The 18,872-nt window shown below is 56.1% G+C and overlaps 1 protein-coding gene across 2 annotated transcripts in view; it reads right to left on the reverse strand.

Moving 5' to 3' along the window:
- Positions 1 to 18,872, reverse strand: part of ELL (elongation factor for RNA polymerase II) — a 56,125-nt gene that overhangs the window by 21,859 nt on the left and 15,394 nt on the right. For both annotated transcript variants that reach the window (XM_081077484.1, XM_081077485.1), the window contains exon 2: positions 2,084 to 2,131. In XM_081077484.1, the coding sequence (XP_080933610.1) occupies positions 2,084 to 2,131 (48 nt within the window). The remainder of the gene's footprint in view (positions 1 to 2,083; positions 2,132 to 18,872) is intronic.

Here is an 18,872-nt window from a genome sequence, read left to right on the forward strand (position 1 = left end):
TAGGCAAGAATACTAAAGGGCCGAGGGAGAATTGGTCCCCCAGCTAAGACTACGGATGCGGTCTCAATCTTCAGTCTGTCAGCTTCAGGGGCCTCTGGGGAGTGGGTCCCTGTCACCCCCGCCTGCGCCTGTTCTGTCCGGCCCTGCTGGCCTCCTGTTCCTCCACCTGTACCCACCGCCTCCACCATGTCTAACCCTGCAGGCACAGTGCCCAGAGCAACGCTTCTCCTCAGAAACACTCAGGCCCAGCCGTGTGCATGCAGTGGCGAGACCAGGAGAAGAGCGAGGGGAGCGCTAAGGTGCTACGTCTCCTCTCCGTCAGTCTGTGTGACCAGGCCCTGCAGACCTGGCAGGGGGGAGGGGGAACGTCCCATCAATGCCCAGGAAGAGGAGGAGGAGGTCTAGGCGTCACAGGGGCAGACCCAGAGCCTGACCCTACATAACAAGTCAGGGAAGACCCTGCCCCGCTGGCCAAACAGCCCCTCTAGCCCTCATACGGGCTCACACAGGGAAAAGCCTCCTGGGGAAGAATTACGGGCTGGCCTGCCTGGCGCTGTAGCACGGTGCCTCCAGGCCAGAGCCTTCTAGAAACTCCATGATGCCTAAGAAACCCGAGGAGGAAGGAAAAGCAGGCAATGCATGATTCTAAAACAAAGGTGGTAGGATCCCCCACCTGGAATGGATGGGGCTCCAAGGCTTTCCACAGGAATTCAGGGGACACGGGGCACGGCCCAGGGAAAGCTCACAGCACATCTATGAGTGGTAGTGTGGGTCTTGCTGAGAGGGGAGCACTGACCACGGCGGCCCTTTCCCTGCATCGCCTCATCTTCCCACAGCTGCTGAGGGCACTGGGTGACCATGGCCACCAGAGGGCGTCATGGGACCAGTCGGCCAGCAAGCCCAGGCCAGCCTGCCCCCAAGATGGACCTCCAACCCCTGGGGAAATGTCCCAGGGAAGATAAAGGGGAGGCGGCAAAAGGGTGAGCACTAGACTCCGATGGAGCACATGGAGGCCCGGGGGCCGGGCTCTGGGCCTTCTGCGGCATCTTGCCAACCTTGACTGGTGCTGGTGCGATGGTCAGTATGTGTCCCCTGAGCAGGCTGCAGGTCCAGTTACACCATGAGCACCACTCTGGGTGTCTGAGGAGGTGTTGTGTAAACACACGACATCCTAAACTAGCTGACTTTAAGTAAAGGAGAAGACTCTCCATGGTCTGGGTGGGCAGCCTCCAATCAGCTGAAGGCCTTAAGAGGGAAACTGAGTCTCCCTGAGGAGACACTGCGACTGTGGTGTCAGCCCCGGGCTGCCCCACAAGCGCATGCTGGAATCCTTGTATCTGTACAGACACGCACAGCACATGCAGACACGCGCATCTCCCAGAGGCTCCGTCTCTGGAGCTTTCCGGCCGGGGGAAAGCCGCAGATCTCCCGGGTTCTACAAGGAGCCAGCCGGCTGGCAGGTGGAAGCTGACTTAAGACACGTGGTGAGTTCAGATAAAAACATCAGACTTGCAATAAAGACTAAAAGAAAAACTAAAGTGTTCCAAGGGGTGTTGGTGGTTGGTGGATACAGGGGAGGTGCTAAGAAAGGAGGGCAAGGATTGTGAACAACTTGCCCTTTCTTCCGTTCCCCGATTTTTCTATAACGTGGTCATTTAAAATGAAATACATTTCAGGGAAAAAGGGGACGTTGAGTTTCTATAACCCCTCACCCCACCGCCCCAACCTACTACCAAAAACCAGACAAACACTCACGGTCCTGGGTCCACAAAGGGAGACACTGACTGTCCCTCCCCAGGGAGGACAGAGCTTGGACTCTGGGGCCACGGCGTTGAATCAGCTCAGAGATCGGGGTCAGAACAGGAGTTGGGGGCCTCAAAACCAGGTATGAAGCGGCTACAGGAAGGAAGGGAGGGACCCTGGGCGCATCCAGAGGCAGAGCTTGGCCTGACAGGGGCACTGGCCTGGCGGGGAAGTGGATGGGGCCAAACACTGTGCCCTACTGCTGCCCGGTGAGCCATAGCAGGCCCCCGATTACCCCAATCCCACAATTCTAAGGATGAGTGACACAAATATGACTCACCCCTTGGCTTCCTTGAAATCGAATTGATGGTCTCAGTGAAACAGAATCCTACAAAAAAGAAGAACAGGAAAATGTCAGTAAAGCTATAAGGAAATCCGGAGACTTGTTTCCAGGTATCGAAGGAGAGGGGAAAGGACCGTGCATTCAGGAAAGGTGAGCGGAAACACAAACATTGGAAAACTACAGGAAAGGTCACCAGAGCACGGTTTTGAAGGATCAGCAGGAGCTCCCTAAGTGGCATGGGGGCTGGGGCTGAGAGCACAAGCACGGCAGGAGCAGAGACACCGGCAGGGGGCAGCCCTTCCCCATCCCCTCAAAGCCAGCGTCAGCCCTGGCTGGCTAGCCTCACAGATACCCCTTCTGAATGGAAATCGGTGGATGAGCGCCACCGGCCAGGACGCAGGCTGAGGAGATAACTCTGGCCCCCAATCGCTGGCAGGATGGAGCCCAATGCCTACCCAGCTCTGATGTCACAGCTTCAGAGCAGTTTGTCACTGCACTTGGGGTGGTAGAATTCCCAAATGTCATAAAAAATATATATAGTAAAAAACTCACAATAAATACTTTAAGCTTGAGCTACTCAGAGACCAGCCTTCTGGTGGAATTTTAGAAAGAACGTGAATCCAGATGGAGGGCTGTACCTCGCCTTCTCACCTACCTTGGGCCCACCTTCTGTGTAGCAGACACTGCCCACAGTGAGGTCCTGAATTGTCACCATGACTCCCTCCTCCAGGCCCCAAACCCACAGGGCCCAAACCCACCCCTGTGCCAGCTTGCCCCCCCACCGCCCCCACCCCAGGCCCCCTGCATGGTAGCTGGGAACTGGACTCTCCCCATGTCCATCACTGAATCTACCACTCAGACCTCCCAGCCCCACCTAGAATGAGGGAGACTCCCCCACCGACCCTCCCCCAAAACCCTCCCTGAGTGGCTTCCTGTCAGCTCCCCCCCCCCCAGAATATTAGGCATGGAGAGGTGGAGTAGCTCCGAGTAGTGGAGTGGCTCCACACTCGTGGGGAGAAGCAACCAAGGTGCAGGCAGGACCTCGAGAGGTGCTCAGCCTCTCAGCGTCCATGAGTCTGGGTGTGAGGGTGGCACAGCTCAGCCAACTTGGACCATGCAGACCGCACATGTACACCCAGGAGCCCCGTCTTGCCAAAAATCTTGAAGGACCCTGCCATTTGGAGCAGAGCAGATGGGTCCCTTTATGTCCCGGCACTTACCCCCATGGGATCAGACCCTCCAGAAACCACCCCACACTTGCAAACACACCCCTCACACTGCCAGGCAGGCAGAAAGGGACACCCTCCGGCCCCTTGCCCAGCTCCAGGACTGGCAACCAGCCCCCGCAGGCAGAGGCCACGGGGCTGCTGAGACAGGGGCCAGGCTCCCTCCAGAGGAGACTCAGAACCAGCGGACATGATGACCTGATCCCCCCTGGGACGCCAGAGAATGGGAAGCACAGCACCCTTGGGGGGCACGGCCTGGCTAGGCCCTTGGAGACACACGTCTAAGCAGCCTTTGCTTTGAATTGAGTTCAAGAGAAATGAAAAGAAGACATGCAGATGTCCAACGAGCAGGTAAGAAGCTGCTCAGGGCGGCTCCCATCCATGAAGCACAGGCTGTGCACCCTGTCAGAAGGACTAGAGCAAGAAAGACCTCCCACAGCCCAGAACCCTCGTCGGTGGCTGGGGGGAGTGGACACAGCGTAGCCCCTGTGGAAAACTGTCTGGCAGGTTTTTAAAAGGTTAAACACAGAGTTACCACATGACCCAGCAATTCCACTCCTAGGAATTAGCCAAAAGAAACGAAAAGCTACTGCCTACATGAGACATAAACGTACACAGTAGAATTATTCTAAGTATCTAGGAAGTGGTAACAAGACAACAATCCAGTACTTGGTAGACAGAGAAACAAGAGAATAGTGCCCAGAAAAAAAAAAGGAACAAACGCCTGATGGCCACAACCTGGCTGAACCTAGAGGCATCCTGGCTAAGTGAGAGGTGCCAACACATGACACTGTGCGTTGTGTGAGTCCATCTGTTTCCAGAAATGGCAAAAACTAAAGAGACAGAAAGCAGATGAGTGTGTGCCGGGGCCCGGGTGTAGTGTCAACATTCACGGACTGCACCCCTACACGTTAACATTCACGGACTGCACCCCTACACGTTAACATTCACGGACTGCACCCCTACGTGCTGTACACGATACGTCTGTAATGCTGCGACCCACCCTCAGGCCCACCGTGGACCTTTTCTGAAGACTCGGAGGCTTTGAGCCCCATCGCAGGAACATGCAGAGGATTCCTGAACAGGCAGGGAGAGATTCCTGTCTGTCAAGCATGTTTGGTGCAAGAGTGCTGTCATGTGGGTGGAAGGGCAGCGGGGGAAGACACCAGAACACCGCAGCACAGGCAACGCCGAGGCAAAGCCTGTGGTCATTACAAACTCTCTGCCAACACTTGATCATCAAAGCCAGGAAGGAAGGGTGTTCCTGGCAGAGGGAAGAGCAGGTGCAAGGCTGGAGCAGAAATGTTCACACCGCAGCAGCAGAGGGCACATGGGGCTTGGCTCTTGCGCTCCAAGGTCTCTGGGCGGGTGTCAGCCAGGGCTCACCGAGGCACTGTGGGTGCTCCAGGGGCTTGGGGGACAAGGGCCACGACGATGGTGACAAGGCAAGGCCAGGTTTAGGGTAAGGGAGAAGAACGAGGAAGGGTGCACCTCCCTGGAAGGAACGCCACCAGGGCAGCCCCAGGACTCGCACGCGCTGCTGTGGTGGCCTGTCCCTCCCAGACCATAAGCTCCCCGTGGGCCCCGCAGTGAAGCATGTAAAGGGCGTGGCAGCTGTCAAGAAAATTACCCGGAAGACTCCTCTCTTGCCAGGTCCCTCACTCCCCCTCAGGCACTGAGAATGAGACATGTCATGGAGACGTCAGTCAAGAGGCCTGAAAGCCGACTTTGGCCACAAGGCCCGGAGGCCTGGCTTCAGGGACATATCCCCAGCAGCCCGGCTGTCATTGTAGGGCCAGATTCCCGGCCACATGGGCTGGCCTGTGTCTCCTCCCTCCAGCAGGAGGACCAGGCCCTTCTTGTCAATAACAGAGCAATTCACTCCTGTTGTCACACACACGCGTGGGTGACTCCCCACAGGCCACCTGTCTGTAGCCATTCACGGTAACAGGCACATCTTTAAAGGGCTGAGGACAAATACTGCCCACCTAGGATTCTACATCCAGAGAAAAGAGAATGTGAAATAGAGACTTGTCCTGACAAAGGCCGAGAGAGTCTGTGTGCGGCAGATCGGTAATGCAACGAAGGTTCTGGGCGTTCTTCAGGAGGAGGGAGAATAACATCAGATGGACATGCGGGTCTCTGAACGGATGAAGAGCACGGGGCACGGTGAACACGTGTGTGACTAGGAAAGAGTAAGTTACATTCCTGTGAGAGATCACGGACGGTCTGAGGCGTAAGTGACAAGAAGCGCAGGATTTGGACACGCAGCACTGAATGTGAGAAGGCACGGTGCAAATGGAAGGCAGTGGAGGTGTCAGGGGTGCAGGGGGTACCCCGGGCTCCTGGGCCCCCCAGAAAGTGGGTATGGCACCAACTGTCTTCTGAGTGTCAGCCAGAGCCCGAATCAGAAGTTCTTTCAGGGTAGGACCAGCGCTGTTCCAGGCTCACCCCGCCTGGCTGGGTCAGCAGCCGTCAGGCCACCCTGGCGGTGCAGGGGCTCCCCATGGGAACGCGGCCATCACCACCTGGCTGGCTGCTCCCTACAAAGGCCAAGAGATCACAAGGTTAGGGAGACCCTGTTGCTGTCACCTCGTCTACACAGTAGGACAGAAAGCCGCGTCCTGGGGCCAGGACGGACTGACAGACTGGCCCAGGCACTGCCCATTTCCTCAGCAGCTTCTGGGTCGGCCCCCAGACCGCAATTCGCAAGTCACTAGGTAATGTGACTTCCCTCAAAACCCCCGGGCACGGCACTGCCTCTTCCACGCCTGTCACACTGGTACCAGAGTGGGATACACTTCAGGTGACATCACAGCAATGCCCTAAGTCTCCTCACACGCTCCAGGGGGTCATGTCATTCCCACCGCAGGTTCAGAGGTTACCCCCCCACCCCCACCCCCGGGTCTGGGCTGTCCAGTGCAGCAGACATGGACGGGCCCTCAGGAAGCCCAGCCATCCCCACACACTGGCCCTCTCAGATTCTGCATGGCAGAGTGCCATCTCCCAATAGCCACACATGGGGATGAAGCTGGCAGCTACTCAGGACAAGCGTCACTGCTGGCCCCAAGCTTCTGCCTGGCCTCGATGTCACTCGGCCCTCTGGCAGCTCCCTGTCTGGGAGGCATCACCTGAAGGAAAAGCTGTGCAGTACGGATGGTGATTCGTACGTGAGAAAACAGGGAGGGTGCAGGGTGGTGGTGGGCAGGGGACCGGGCGGTCCACGGCAGGCGACACAAATGCTGGCCTAAGGACCCTCTCCTGTAAGACGGGGCAAAAACGAGGAAGAACTTGACATGGCCAGAATCCCCTTCTCTCTCCTCATGGAGAAGAGCCTTTGAGGGTGAGGCAACAGGAAGTGGCTGAGGAGATCCACCTCCAGGTCTAGCCACAAGTTCACAGGAAGCCAGTGGGGAAGGCACAGAGTTACACTCGAGGTAGTGGCTGATTATGCCCCAGGGGACACTGCAAGGTCCGTGCACAGTTTTAGTTGCCATGACTCACTTGGTTGGGGGGAAGGTGCCCCCGGCATCTGGTGGGTGGAAGCAGGGATACTGCCCAACACCCCCCAGGACACGGGGTGGCCCCACAGAAAAGAATGAGCCAGACTCAGAAGACACTGCACTGAAACTGGGGAGCCCTGAGCTGAACGCTGCCACACACAAAGAAGGGGAGAATGGACAGCAGAGCAGAACGTGGGAAATCCCACGAACCACTCCATAGGTGGATGGCACGAAGGGAAGGAAGGACGGAGTGCTCCAAATGACCCAGACGTGACGAGCACATCCCAAGTGGCTCTGCAGGGCCCTGACGTGACCCAGCCACCATAAGACCCCACAGACAGCCAGCAGGGCGCCAGCAGTCGGGCCAGGCTGCTCTCACAGAGTTGCACACAGGTTGTGTCTAGAAAAATCAGTCCCTATCTGTTGACGGTGAACATTGTCATGGAAAAAGCCATGGGGGAAAGATAACTGGGATTGTTTTCAAAATGCTCCAGCAAAACCAAACAAGCAGGGGTGGAGGGGTTCCTCAGAGAAGAGTTGAGACGAGACCTGCTCAGAGGGTGAGCCTGGGTGATGGCTGGGGGACTACGTTACTCTCTGTCCTATCTACCCACTAACGTCCCCATGGGAAAGGTTTCAAAGGAAAAGTGCACACATTATAGAGACCCCAGCCTCGGTGCACAGCACAAAGCAAACAAGGGCTGGCCTGACCTGGACGTAGCCCTGGGATGCCCGCCACTAACTGTTCGTGGGACGCAGCATCGAAGGCCACCCCTCCCAGTCCTATAGTGCCCACGGGACACAGTGCCAACAGCCAGGGCAGTGTGTGCCCTGACAGCCCACCCCCCGCAACTCTCCCTATAAGACAGAGGTACCTGCAAAAACTGATAGAAGGGGGCCGGCCTGGTGGCTCAGGCGGTTAGAGCTCCATGCTCCTAACGCCGAAGGCTGCCAGTTCGATTCACACATGGGCCAGTGGGCTCTCAACCACAAGGTTGCCAGTTCAACTCCTCAACTCCCGCAAGGGATGGTGGGCTGTGCCCCCTGCAGCTAGCAATGGCAACTGGACGTGGAGCTGAGCTGCGCCCTCCACAACTAAGACTGAAAGGACAGCAACTTGAAGCTGAACGGTACCCTCCACAACTAAGATTGAAAGGACAACAACTTGACTTGGAAAAAAGTCCTGGAAGTACACACTGTTCCCCAATAAAGTCCTGTTCCCCTTCCCCAATAAAATCTTTAAAAAAAAAAAAAAAAGATAGAAGGGAAGGAAGGTATCTGTTCCTCCTCAAAGTCTGTGATTCTGCAGCTGGGACCCAACCTTTCTGAGCAGTGTGGCCAGGGAAAGAGGAGGTGAAATCCCAGGACAAGGCCTGGCTGCTGATCTCCTGGCAAATGTCCCCCCCTTTCCAGTAAAGCACAGAGCATTAGGAAATGCCTTTCAGGAACCCTCCCCAAGACTTCCTGGCAAGTTCTGAGCAGGCCACGGAGAGTTCAGACACTGTCTGTGACCATAAGGAGCTGTTTCCGTGAACCAGACACCAAGGAAGGCCTGGGACATGTCCCCAGAAGGCCGGCCCATGGGGCGTGGCCGGCTCGGGCAGCCCCTCCCCTTGGCCGGGAGGACAGCAGCATAGTCATCATTAAGGGAGACATAAAAGCAATAAAAGGGACTCCAAGTGGCTATGAGCCAGGTGTCAATCAGGACCCACACACTGGCCAGCACAGCACGTTTCTATCGAAAGTCATGGAGGTGCACAGAAAGCTTAGGGAAAAGTTTTCCAGAAACCTTGAAGATTAGAAAAACAGGTGCAAATCACCTGACACAGGCCCTGATGCCCTCCTACTGGGCCTGTTTGCTCTTCCTGGGTCAGCAAGTACACGCAGCCTGCAAGCTGTGCTGTCCGGGCCACCTTCCTAGCTGCTGGAATCCCGCATGCCCACCTTTACTCCACCCACTCCACCCTCATGGTCGCCACTGTTTTCTGTCCCCAGGGCTGCATCTTTTCCAGAAGCTCCTTTAAACAGAATCACACTACATTAGTTTCCCGTGGCTGTTGTAACAAATTGCCACCAACTTGGTGGCTTTATTCTCTCACAGTCCTGGAGGCCAGAAGTCTGAAATCAGTGTCCCCTGGGCTGAAATCAAGGTGCTGGCAGGGTCATCAGGGCTGCACGCCCTCCGGAGACTCTAGGAGAGGGTCCTGCCTGCCTCTTCCAGCTTCTAGGACTCCAGGCGTCCTTGGCTTTCTACCGTATCACCCCAATCTCTGCCTCTGTGGGCACGTCAGCTTCTCCTCTTGTCTGTCAAACCTCTCTCTGCCTCTCTCTTACAAGATTACTTATTATTACATTTAGCCTGCCCCCTACCAAGGATAATCCAGGAAAACTACCCCCCCCCCCCAATCTCAAAATCCTTAACTTAATCCCATCTGCAAAGTCTTCTGTCCATGGAAGGCCACGGTCACAGGTTCCAGGGGTTAAGACCTGGACAGTTATTGGGATCCTTATCCAGCTGACCACACACACACTTGGCGTAACACCTTTGCGATGTGTCCCTTGCTGTTAGTGAAGTCCAATCACATGGCTCTCACTCAGTCCCCACCTCACTTGCTCTTACTCCAACTGCACAGTTTATCCAAACTCTGCGAAGCGTGCATGATCCCATGGCAATGGAAGGAGACATTCACTAAACACTTCTTCACGTTAACGTGCTTCTGTTCCACAGAGCCCCGTTCCATCGCCAAGAACACCCCCCCTCTGAGACACGGGTGTCCCGCAGCTGCCAGCAGCACATCCCAGGCCTGCTTCTAGGGGAGCATAGCTGTCGAGAGCCACCAACCGCTGCCACTTCTCTGAGCTGTGCAACGCACGCCTAGGCAGGGTACTCCTTTCAATACCTTTGCTTCATTATTATTTCATCTTTCTCATCTTCCTTTCCTCAAATAGAAAAACTTAAGACGCCGTGGGTACCTGCTGCACGCCCCCAGTGCACATAGCCTGCAGGCTGAACCTGGCCTGCAGACAGGCCAAGTCACACGCTGGCCGCGGCCCCGTCCCCATGGCAGTGGCCATCGGACAGCCTAACCTCAGATCTCACCTCGTCCGTGTTGTCCTCCCCACAGGACAGAGCAAGCCCGTGCCATGTCTCGGGGCCTGCAGCCCCCAGCCCCACGCTCTGCTCCAGGCCCTAAGGGCCCTGCCTCCAGAAAGGAGCGACCTCGGGAGCAGCATCCCGGCCTTTTGCCCCCCTTTCTCAGCGAGCCCTTGACCACACTGACTGAGACAGGAGGGAAATGCAGACAAAGGGGCCAGCACATCGGCACTTTGCACCAACACTCATCCGACGTGGCCCCACCAGGAGCTGAATGTTGACTGGGCTTGTTTTTCTTAATTGTCCACTAAAACTCATCAACAACAGGTGCTAAACTCGGTGTCAAATTCACTCTGGTCCTTATCCCATGGCCTGGGGGTGACAAGACAACCGCCAGATAACATCAGACACAGAGGGAGCTGAGGGCCTGATCTAGGTGGCAGGGTCCTTCAGGATAGAGCAGGATGCCGGCTGCCTGGCTGCTCCACATTTTAGCACCCAGCTCAGCTCAAATTTCTCCCATGTCAACATCCCCTGCAAAGCACCACCACCCCATCTCGGGAGACGCAGGCACAAATCACAGATACAAAAGCCGGCTGAGACCTCCTCTTCCCTTCAAGGCGTGATGCCCCCTTCCCCGCCACACCCCCCCCCCAAGGCTTCCAGCGAGGGCCCACCAGCAGGTGGCTCCCCTGCATCCAGGACCCGCACCTGGGAGCTGCCAGGTCAGGAACCTGCCGTCCCAGCCTTGGAGCCCAGCACACGAGGAATCCGGGGCTGCCAGAGGCTCAGGTTTCATCACTGACAGAGCCAGGAAGGGATCCGTCCCTTTCAATCCTTGCTTAGCTTCCGACAGGCCCAGGTACCAGACTTCGAGAACAAGAGGATCCTCTATTACCTGGACAAACAGAGCCGGCCTTCCGGGAACAAGCTGGACTTTCAGACTCTAGACACTCAGGAGCTGCTGGGGCCCGGGGGCAGGGCCTGGCTGCCCATCCAGCCATAACGCCAGCGGGGGAGAGGCCTGCTGCTGCTGCCCCCACTACGGGGGGCATGACCCCTCTGGGCACTGACAGGCTAGGACAGCATCCTTGGGGTGGGCTCCGCAAGCCCGGGATTTGGAGAATGAGAACTGTGCCCAAGGCCCCAGCAGGTGAGGAGCAAGTGAGGCTCATCCCCAGCCACCTCTCCATGCTGGCCAGCTGCCACCCGGCTCCCATCCTGCTCTTGGGTGGTTAAGTCATAGGGTCCACCAAAATCGACTGGCCTACTGCTCCCCAGAAAGATGACAATCCCTCAGAGCAAACAGCCAAGGAGAAATGTCAGCAAACTGGGGTCCCCCAGCAGGGCAGGTAGGGCAGCGCTGCTGGCCTCTCTCAGGGCTGCGTTCTGCCCGGTGCTGTGCCCACTGGCTCTTTGGAGCCTGACTATAGGGACCTGCTGGGGACAAGGCCATACGTTTCCAGGACCAGCTTTGGGTGGATGAGGAAACTGAGGCCCAGGAAGCCAGGTGCCTGATTCAAGGAAACTGGCTCAGGAAGCAGCAAAGCACGTACTCCAACCCAGGACCCCTGCCAGCTAAGGAGAAGCAGGCCTTCTGCCGCTTTTCTCCTTCCACATCAATGGGGTCACACTGCTTTGGACGGCTGTCACCCTCCCCAACTGCCAACCAGTGGCCTTCGCTGCAGCTGCTCGGGGCGCTCTCATCTCTACAGATCCACGTTTGTTAACCAGCCCGCAGAAGGGGAGCCTGGCCCTGAAAGTCTGAAACCATCAGCTGCCGTGTACAGAACATTGTGTCACCTACCTAAAAACCAAAGTGACTGGTTTCGGCTCCAAGTGCCGAGGCGGCAGCTAGAATTCTGCAGAGCACAGGAGTGAAGGTATTCTCTCCTAACCGTGTGGCAGCCCCCAGCAGCTTCACTGTGCATTACTGACAGGACTGTCAGTTGGGCCACTGTCCACGTCCCACAGTGCCACTTGGTTCAGCTGTGTTCTTGCATCGCTCTTCCCTCCTGCATGGAGAACCACCTCATCTTGTCAGCCACCTTTAATCTGGAAGTTTCTCAGCTGGGTTTTGATGTTTAGGGCATTGACATTTTAGGATAACACAGGACCCCCTTTTCTTTTTTCCTGTTTTTGGTGTTTTTCCAGGACCCATCAGCTCCAAGTCAAGTAGTTGTTTCAATCTAGCTGTGGAGGGCGCAGCTCACAGTGGCCCATGTGGGGATCGAACCGGCAACCCTGCTGTTAACAGCATCGCGCTCAAACCGAGCTAACCGGCTGCCCCGGATGCCCTTTTCTTTACTAGAGCTTGCCACATTTCGGGTCTTCCTAGTGAGGAACCATGTGTTCCAGCCACATGCCTCGAGGTGATGGTGGTGCGGCGCCAGAAGCACCCCAGGCAGAGGCACTCGGGGTCCGTCTGCCCTCCTGGGCAGTTACCTCTGACTGCCCAGTCAAGGCTGCCCTGTTCAGTCTGCCTTCTCCTCAAGCAGCTGACGGCAGACGCATATCCCCCAGCAGCAGCCCAGGCGCAGCCCTGCTGTCCACAGCTTCACAGGGTGGCCATAAAATGCCGTTCCTGTCTCTGCCTGCCTCGGCATTGTGCTGTAAGCAGGGAACCCTCCCTTCTCCTCCTTTATTTACGTACATGCCTACCATCAACAATGCAATGGGAAATGTTATGTGTCAACTCAACTGGGCCATTGAACCCAGTTGTTTGGTCAAACAGTCTAGATGTGGCAGCGAAAGTGTTTTTTTAGATGACCTTAACATTTAAACCAGCAGACGCTGAGTAAAGCATACCGTGTTTCCCCGAAACTAAGACCAGGTCTCATATTAAGGTTTGCTCCAAAGGACGCATTAGGGCTTCTGTTCAGGGGATGTCATCCTGAAAAACCATGCTAGGGCTTATTTTCCAGTCAGGTCTTATTTTTGGGAAAACATAGTATTACTCGCCATAATGTGGGTGGGCTTCATCCAATCAGTAAAAGGCCTTAAGGGAACAAGAGGAAGGTCCCTGGCAGGAAGAAGGAATTTTGCCTCCAGCCCTTTTGGACTAGAGATACATCAGCTCTTCCCTGCGTCTCCAGCCTGCTGGTCTGCCCTGCAGATTTCTGACTTGTCAGTCCCCGGGATCGCATAGCCAATTCCTTAAAATAAGTGGCCCCTCCTCACATTGGTTCTGTTTCTCTGGAGAAGCCTAGTTCACACCGGCCCAGGGACTGCTGTTTGCAATGGTCTCAAATGCATGACAAGTCCTTCATCATCATGATGCTCAGTGTCCCAGGAGAGCTCCAGGGCCCTTGGCGCTGGCTCGACCCATCCTTGCCCTCCTCCAAACCTTCTCTGACGTCCTGGCACCACAGGAGGCTGCAGGCCCCCCTCGGCCTGCTCGGGCCACAGCCGTGGCGTTGCCCGCCTCTCTCTGAGGAGCCTTCTTCAGAGACTGAGACCGGGAAGTGGCCTCATCCATCCCCACAGTTACAGAGGCACCCTGCCGAGGACACGGCTCAAACCTGGACTGTCCTCGCATTCGGGTGGCAGGAAAACAACACATCTATTTCAACCAACTGAAACTCAGCATCTCCTTCAGTTACAAATGCAGAGGACAAGCTACAGCGGAGAGAGCAATGTCAACGCTGATGTGCTTTAGCGCATGCAAGGCTGGTTGGGCTGAGGTCTTCCAAGGCCAGTTTTGCTCACCCCTATTTCCAAATTATAGCAATTAGATCTGCTGCTAGATCTCATCATTTAACACATTACCGTGGCAAACTTGTTACAAGGTCACACGTTTCTTTTGAATAGTTCACTCGCTCTCTGTGGAGTGCATTTCCTTGGTAATTCTATGTATTTTAGGTATTAGAGAGGGGATCCACGTCCAGAAAGGGCCATGGCTCCTGCCCACGACTCAGGGACTTACTGGGAGCTACTTCAAACGGGCTCAGCCGTGGACAACCAGACTGAACAGTGCTTTACAAAGTCATTGGAGTTAAAAAAAAAAAAAAAATTAGCCCTGGGGGGAGGCCGATGGCTCAGGTGGTTAGAGAGAGAGCTCTTAACAACAAGGTTGCCGGTTCAATTCCCGCCTGGGATGGTGGGCTGCGCCCCCTGCAACTAAGATTGCAAATGACAACTGGACTTGGAGCTGAGCTGCGCCCTCCACAACTAGACTGAAGGACAATGACTTGGAGCTGATGGGCCCTGGAGAAACACACTCTTCCCCAATATTCCCCAATAAAAATTTTTTAAAAAATTAGCCCCAATTAATCCAGTTTCTAAATTGGTATTTACTCCTGGCCTCAGAAAAGTCGGAAGGAGGACTCACCAGATGAGGCAGGTGAAGTGCTAGCTCAGGCATGGAAATGCAACACTCAAGAGCTGCTGGGGGCTGATGCACCCAAGGCTTCCGGTGCCCAGGGGGAGGGGAGGGGATATCCATGCGATGGGAAACTCACAGCCGAGTTCTGGCACATTTGGTTCCAATTAGTTAAAATGCCGTGCGGGCACACAAGACATCACGTGACTGAGAGAACATCTGGACATGAACACCCCCTCCCCAGGCGTGTTGGGAGCCCCCCTCTAGCCCCACCTGGCCTCTCTCTCCAGACTACCCTTCCTACTCTGGGCACCCTTCCCCAGAGCCCAGCGGTCTCCCCCCAACCCCTGCATGTGCCAGTCACATGCTGTGCTCCCGGGGACAGCGGTCCATCCTGCCCATCTCCCCATCCCCTTGGCAGGGAGCGTCTCCGTTGGCCAGGCTGAGATGGCAGGAGAGGCTGGGACAAGTATGTGCCGCCTGCCTTCCATTCATGATTACTCCTCAGAGCCCCTCCCACCCCCAGAATGGAAAGCACGGCTCAGCACCTTACAGCATATGGCGGCCACACAGTGACCTGGCCATGTGGCTCCTGATCGGACACGGTCTCCAGAGCCGAGAGGGACAAGCAGCGGCTGCTACCTTCCTCTTCATGGAGACCAGACCATAAGAGGAATCAAGAAGGAAGGGGGTACTTTGCCAGTTAGGACAAAACATGTCTATAAGTCCAGGGATTTGTCTAAGAAATCAGAAAAGAAAGAGGCAGCTCAGAGACCAGGACAGTGGCCGCCAGGGATGCTGGGAAGCTCTGCCCAGCACCTTCCAGGACAGATCCTCTCTGTACCAGGGCGCTGTGGAGCTCAGCCTGGGCTCCAGGCCGCGTGCTGATGCCTCTGTCCCCTCCAGGCCAAGGCACTACAGAGCAGAGAGGGCCCACTCCCCAAACACAGGGCATGGGGCTTCGGCTTGGGAAGAAAATGGAGCCTGTTAACTGGGAGGGAGGCACCCCATTCGGCGAGATGGAACGAAGAAATGGCACATTTTTCCATATCTAAACTACCCAGGCGACCCAATGGGCAGTGCAAGCAGGAAGGCCATAGGCAGAGGGACCCACGGCCCTGCAGCCTGGGAAAGGCCTGCTGGGTCACTGCCCACTCTTCACAGCTCTTTGCTCAGGTCCCAGGACACAGGTGCCCTCCAGAGGGGTTGCCCCAGAGACCCAACAAGTCATCCCAAGGGGTGACCTGAGAAAGTGAGGCCAAACCTGCCAAGCCCCAGTCACGTGCCACACCCAGGTGACAACCTGTCTTCCTGGGCTCGAGAATAAATAAAACCAGGTCAGAGTCGAGAAACAACTTCTTTAAACATTACTCGAAAGGTACAGTCCCCGTAGGAGAGACAGGGAGGCGACCCTGGTGATGACAGGAGGCCCCTGCCACGGCCTTTTGCTATAACCTCAACACCAACTCTTTCAAGTGAGCACACGTCATTTCAGAAACACGAAACATCCAGGAGGCCAGATCAAGTTTCCCACTCATCAAACCAGGTCATTAAAACCATTTTACTTCGGGCTTGAAATTCAGTTTCGGGCACAGCTGCTGATCTGAGCCACCACGGAAGCGGAACCTGGCATGACTCCAGGCGGGCTGCTCAGCCGGAGGGGGACCATAAATCTATTCAGGAAAGGCAAATGGACGCCTTGCTGGCCCCGGACAGTCGTGTGGATTGGCAGGGAGACTGCCTAAGACAATCCGAACCTTTTCTGGACTTCTGGGCAAGGAACCCAGAATAGCCCAAGGTAAGAGGCCGACTCCACTCTGGGGCCCTGTATGGCCTTTCTCACAGCCAGTGGCTGGTCCAGCCTCACACTTGCCACCGCGCTGCCCCAGGAGGCACTAAGACCTCTGGGACCAGGACTCCACACCAGCCCAGGCCACTCTCAAACCTAACCCTGAGGCAAAGGCCTTTCTTGAAAGCTGAGGCAGAGCCTGGTGTCCCCTCCTTTCCTTACAGATCGGGGCAGCACACCTGCCTGGCTTCCACACCAAACAGCAACTCCCAGCAGAGATGGGAACCAGAGACTAAAAAGCAGAAATGATGCACTTGGGGGCCACCAGCAGCTGCTGGGAATTGAGAGCAAAACTTCTGTCTCGGGGCCCAGAAGCTGAGATCACAAGATTCACTTCCGCTTCAGGATGTGCCATTTAAAAGCTGTGTGACCTGAGTCAGACACTTAACCTCTCTGGCTTGGTCACATGGGGCTGGTGACCTAGCTCCCTTGGCTGCTAAAACAAGGTACAAACAGCACAGACCGGCTCTGCTGCTGACGTGGTCCCCAGCTCTGGCCTCTAGTTTTCAGGACACTGAAAAATACAGCATTGCCACATTCTTCAAAAAAACAACAAAAATCCCTCACGTGAGCAAGGAGGCAAGGCTGCCAGGGTCAGGGAGACCACACTTAACTAGCCATGTGACCTATGGTCGTGATGGATGCCACACCTGAGCTGGTCAGTTTTCTCATCTGTGAAATGGGAATGACGCCAAGGACCCAGTGAGGTCACACCCTCAACCCTGGGGGCACAATGCACCTCACTATGTCTCCTCTCTTGCCAAGGTACCAGGCCACAGGGGACAGGGGCTGGAAGGAAAGATACCCAGGGCTCTGGGCACACAGAAGGCCCCACCAGGGAGAGCTGACAAGACAGGCCCTCACGAAGGGCGTGCCCCGACCCCACATACGAACAGAAACATCAGCACCAGAACCCTTCCCAAAACCCAACCAACGACCGTGAAGAATACTCAGTGAAGTGATATCAAGCCAATAATGACAATAATAACAGCCATAATAAGTGCTCATTACGTGACACATGACTGCTCACGTCCCCACATCTGTCATGCGTGTGGTGGGCATTGCCAGAAGAACCCGGTGCGTGTTCGACGTTTGCCTGAAGCCCTCAGAAGGTGCCAAGCGCTCACCATGCAGATGTCTGTCGTGGCTTCCTTGTAACAGCTGTCCCATCAGCCCTCTGGTCAGAACATCTGCACACCAAACCCAGTTTTCCCTGAGCGAGACCTGTTGGCAGCTTCCTCCCCGGGAGTTAACTGACAAGGGCAGAAACAGGAAGTGTCTTCCAGGACAGAGGAGCAGTTAAGGAACAAGGGCTTCCTTCAATGCAGCAGCTGTGTGGGGGGCAATAGAGGGCACATGCTAGTCCCCGCAGAGATCAGCCTGTCACCGGTGCCCGGACCCCGTGGTGGGCCCTCGCTCAGCCCCAGGGACGGCAGCGCTTCCTGGGGCCCGGCGCCACGGCCTAACGGACTGCCCCGCTCGAAGACGTTGCAGCCACGGGCTCAAACGGGACGTATGCAAACTGACTCCAGGAACCGTCGGAGGCCACAAAGAATTCAGTCCTTTCCAATTCCCAGCTCAGCTTCTGTGTGTTCACTCACGCGTCAAGAGGTAACGGACGCAAACCCAAGACCCTGGAAAGCAGCCGGACAACATGGCGTGAGTGCTTCAAAGCCACTAGTCGGCTGGATCCACAGTCACGAGAAAGTGACAACTGTCCAGCTGGGTGCTAGCTTCACACATTCAATTCCCCAGAGCACAGCCTATAAGCAAGCATTGCTCATGGGGACACAAGGACAATTTCCAGCCCCCAACTCGGGCCCAAACTCCCAGTGGGAGAGGTGATCATGTCCAGTTAGCACAGTGGGTCAGGCCTCGGAAGAGGAACCCCCTCACAGGCTCCGCCAGCAGACAGCACTCAGGAGGCAACAGTGAGAGCCCCCTGAAAAGACAGATACCCCAAAGGGAATGGCGACGATACCACGCAGACAAAAGAGCGCAAGGGCTAAAACACATGAGAAGTCGCCATGAAAACACGAATGAGAAGGAGACACCGTTTTTGCCCAATAATGCCTCAAAACTAGGAAGACTCAGATAATTGGGTGTGCGAGAGGAAGTGGGACAGGCGCTAGGATGCAGCAGAGGTGGCCTGAACCGTCAGCCACTGTTGGCGGGAAAGGGGGAACAAGGCAGGACTCGCGGGCAGCAGCTCAGAGCTGGGCCCTCCCTGGGCTCCGCGTGGTCAGGCTGGGCAAGCATCCTGGGCTGGGGGCCAGAGGTGCAGGGGAGCCAGCACAACAGACAGGAGTCACAGGCGGGACCCACGGCCTCGGCCAAGGCAGGATGTGCACGGCGAGTGAGATCCACGGCACTTCCTGCTAGTCTGTCTGACATACCTGGCTGGAGCCCAAGGGCTGGCCGCACCATGTAAAAGCAAAACAAAGTTGGAAAGCACTGCTCCAGCAGAGGAAGGCCAGTCGGATTCACAACTTCCAGCTAAAGCTTGGCGTGTGCTGGCCCCCCCCCCCCAAACCCTCTGTCCTTGGGGAGCGTGCCCCTTGGTGGGCAGGAGGCAGGGAGGGCAGCAAGGGCGCTGACACTGGAAGACAGATTCCAAAGAAAGGCTGAGGAAGAGAAGACACTGGGGCCTGAGCAGTAGGGGCCCTGGGAGCCCTGCGAGGGTGGTGTGGGCCCAGGAGACATGATCGGGAATCAGGAATCACGCATCACCACCCACAAGCATCGCTCAGCATCACTGTCTGGCTGGCCCAGACGACGGCTTTGTAATGGGTA

This window comes from Rhinolophus hipposideros, assembly GCF_964194185.1.
Source record: "Rhinolophus hipposideros genome assembly, chromosome: 16".
Classification (NCBI taxonomy): Eukaryota; Metazoa; Chordata; class Mammalia; order Chiroptera; family Rhinolophidae; genus Rhinolophus; species Rhinolophus hipposideros.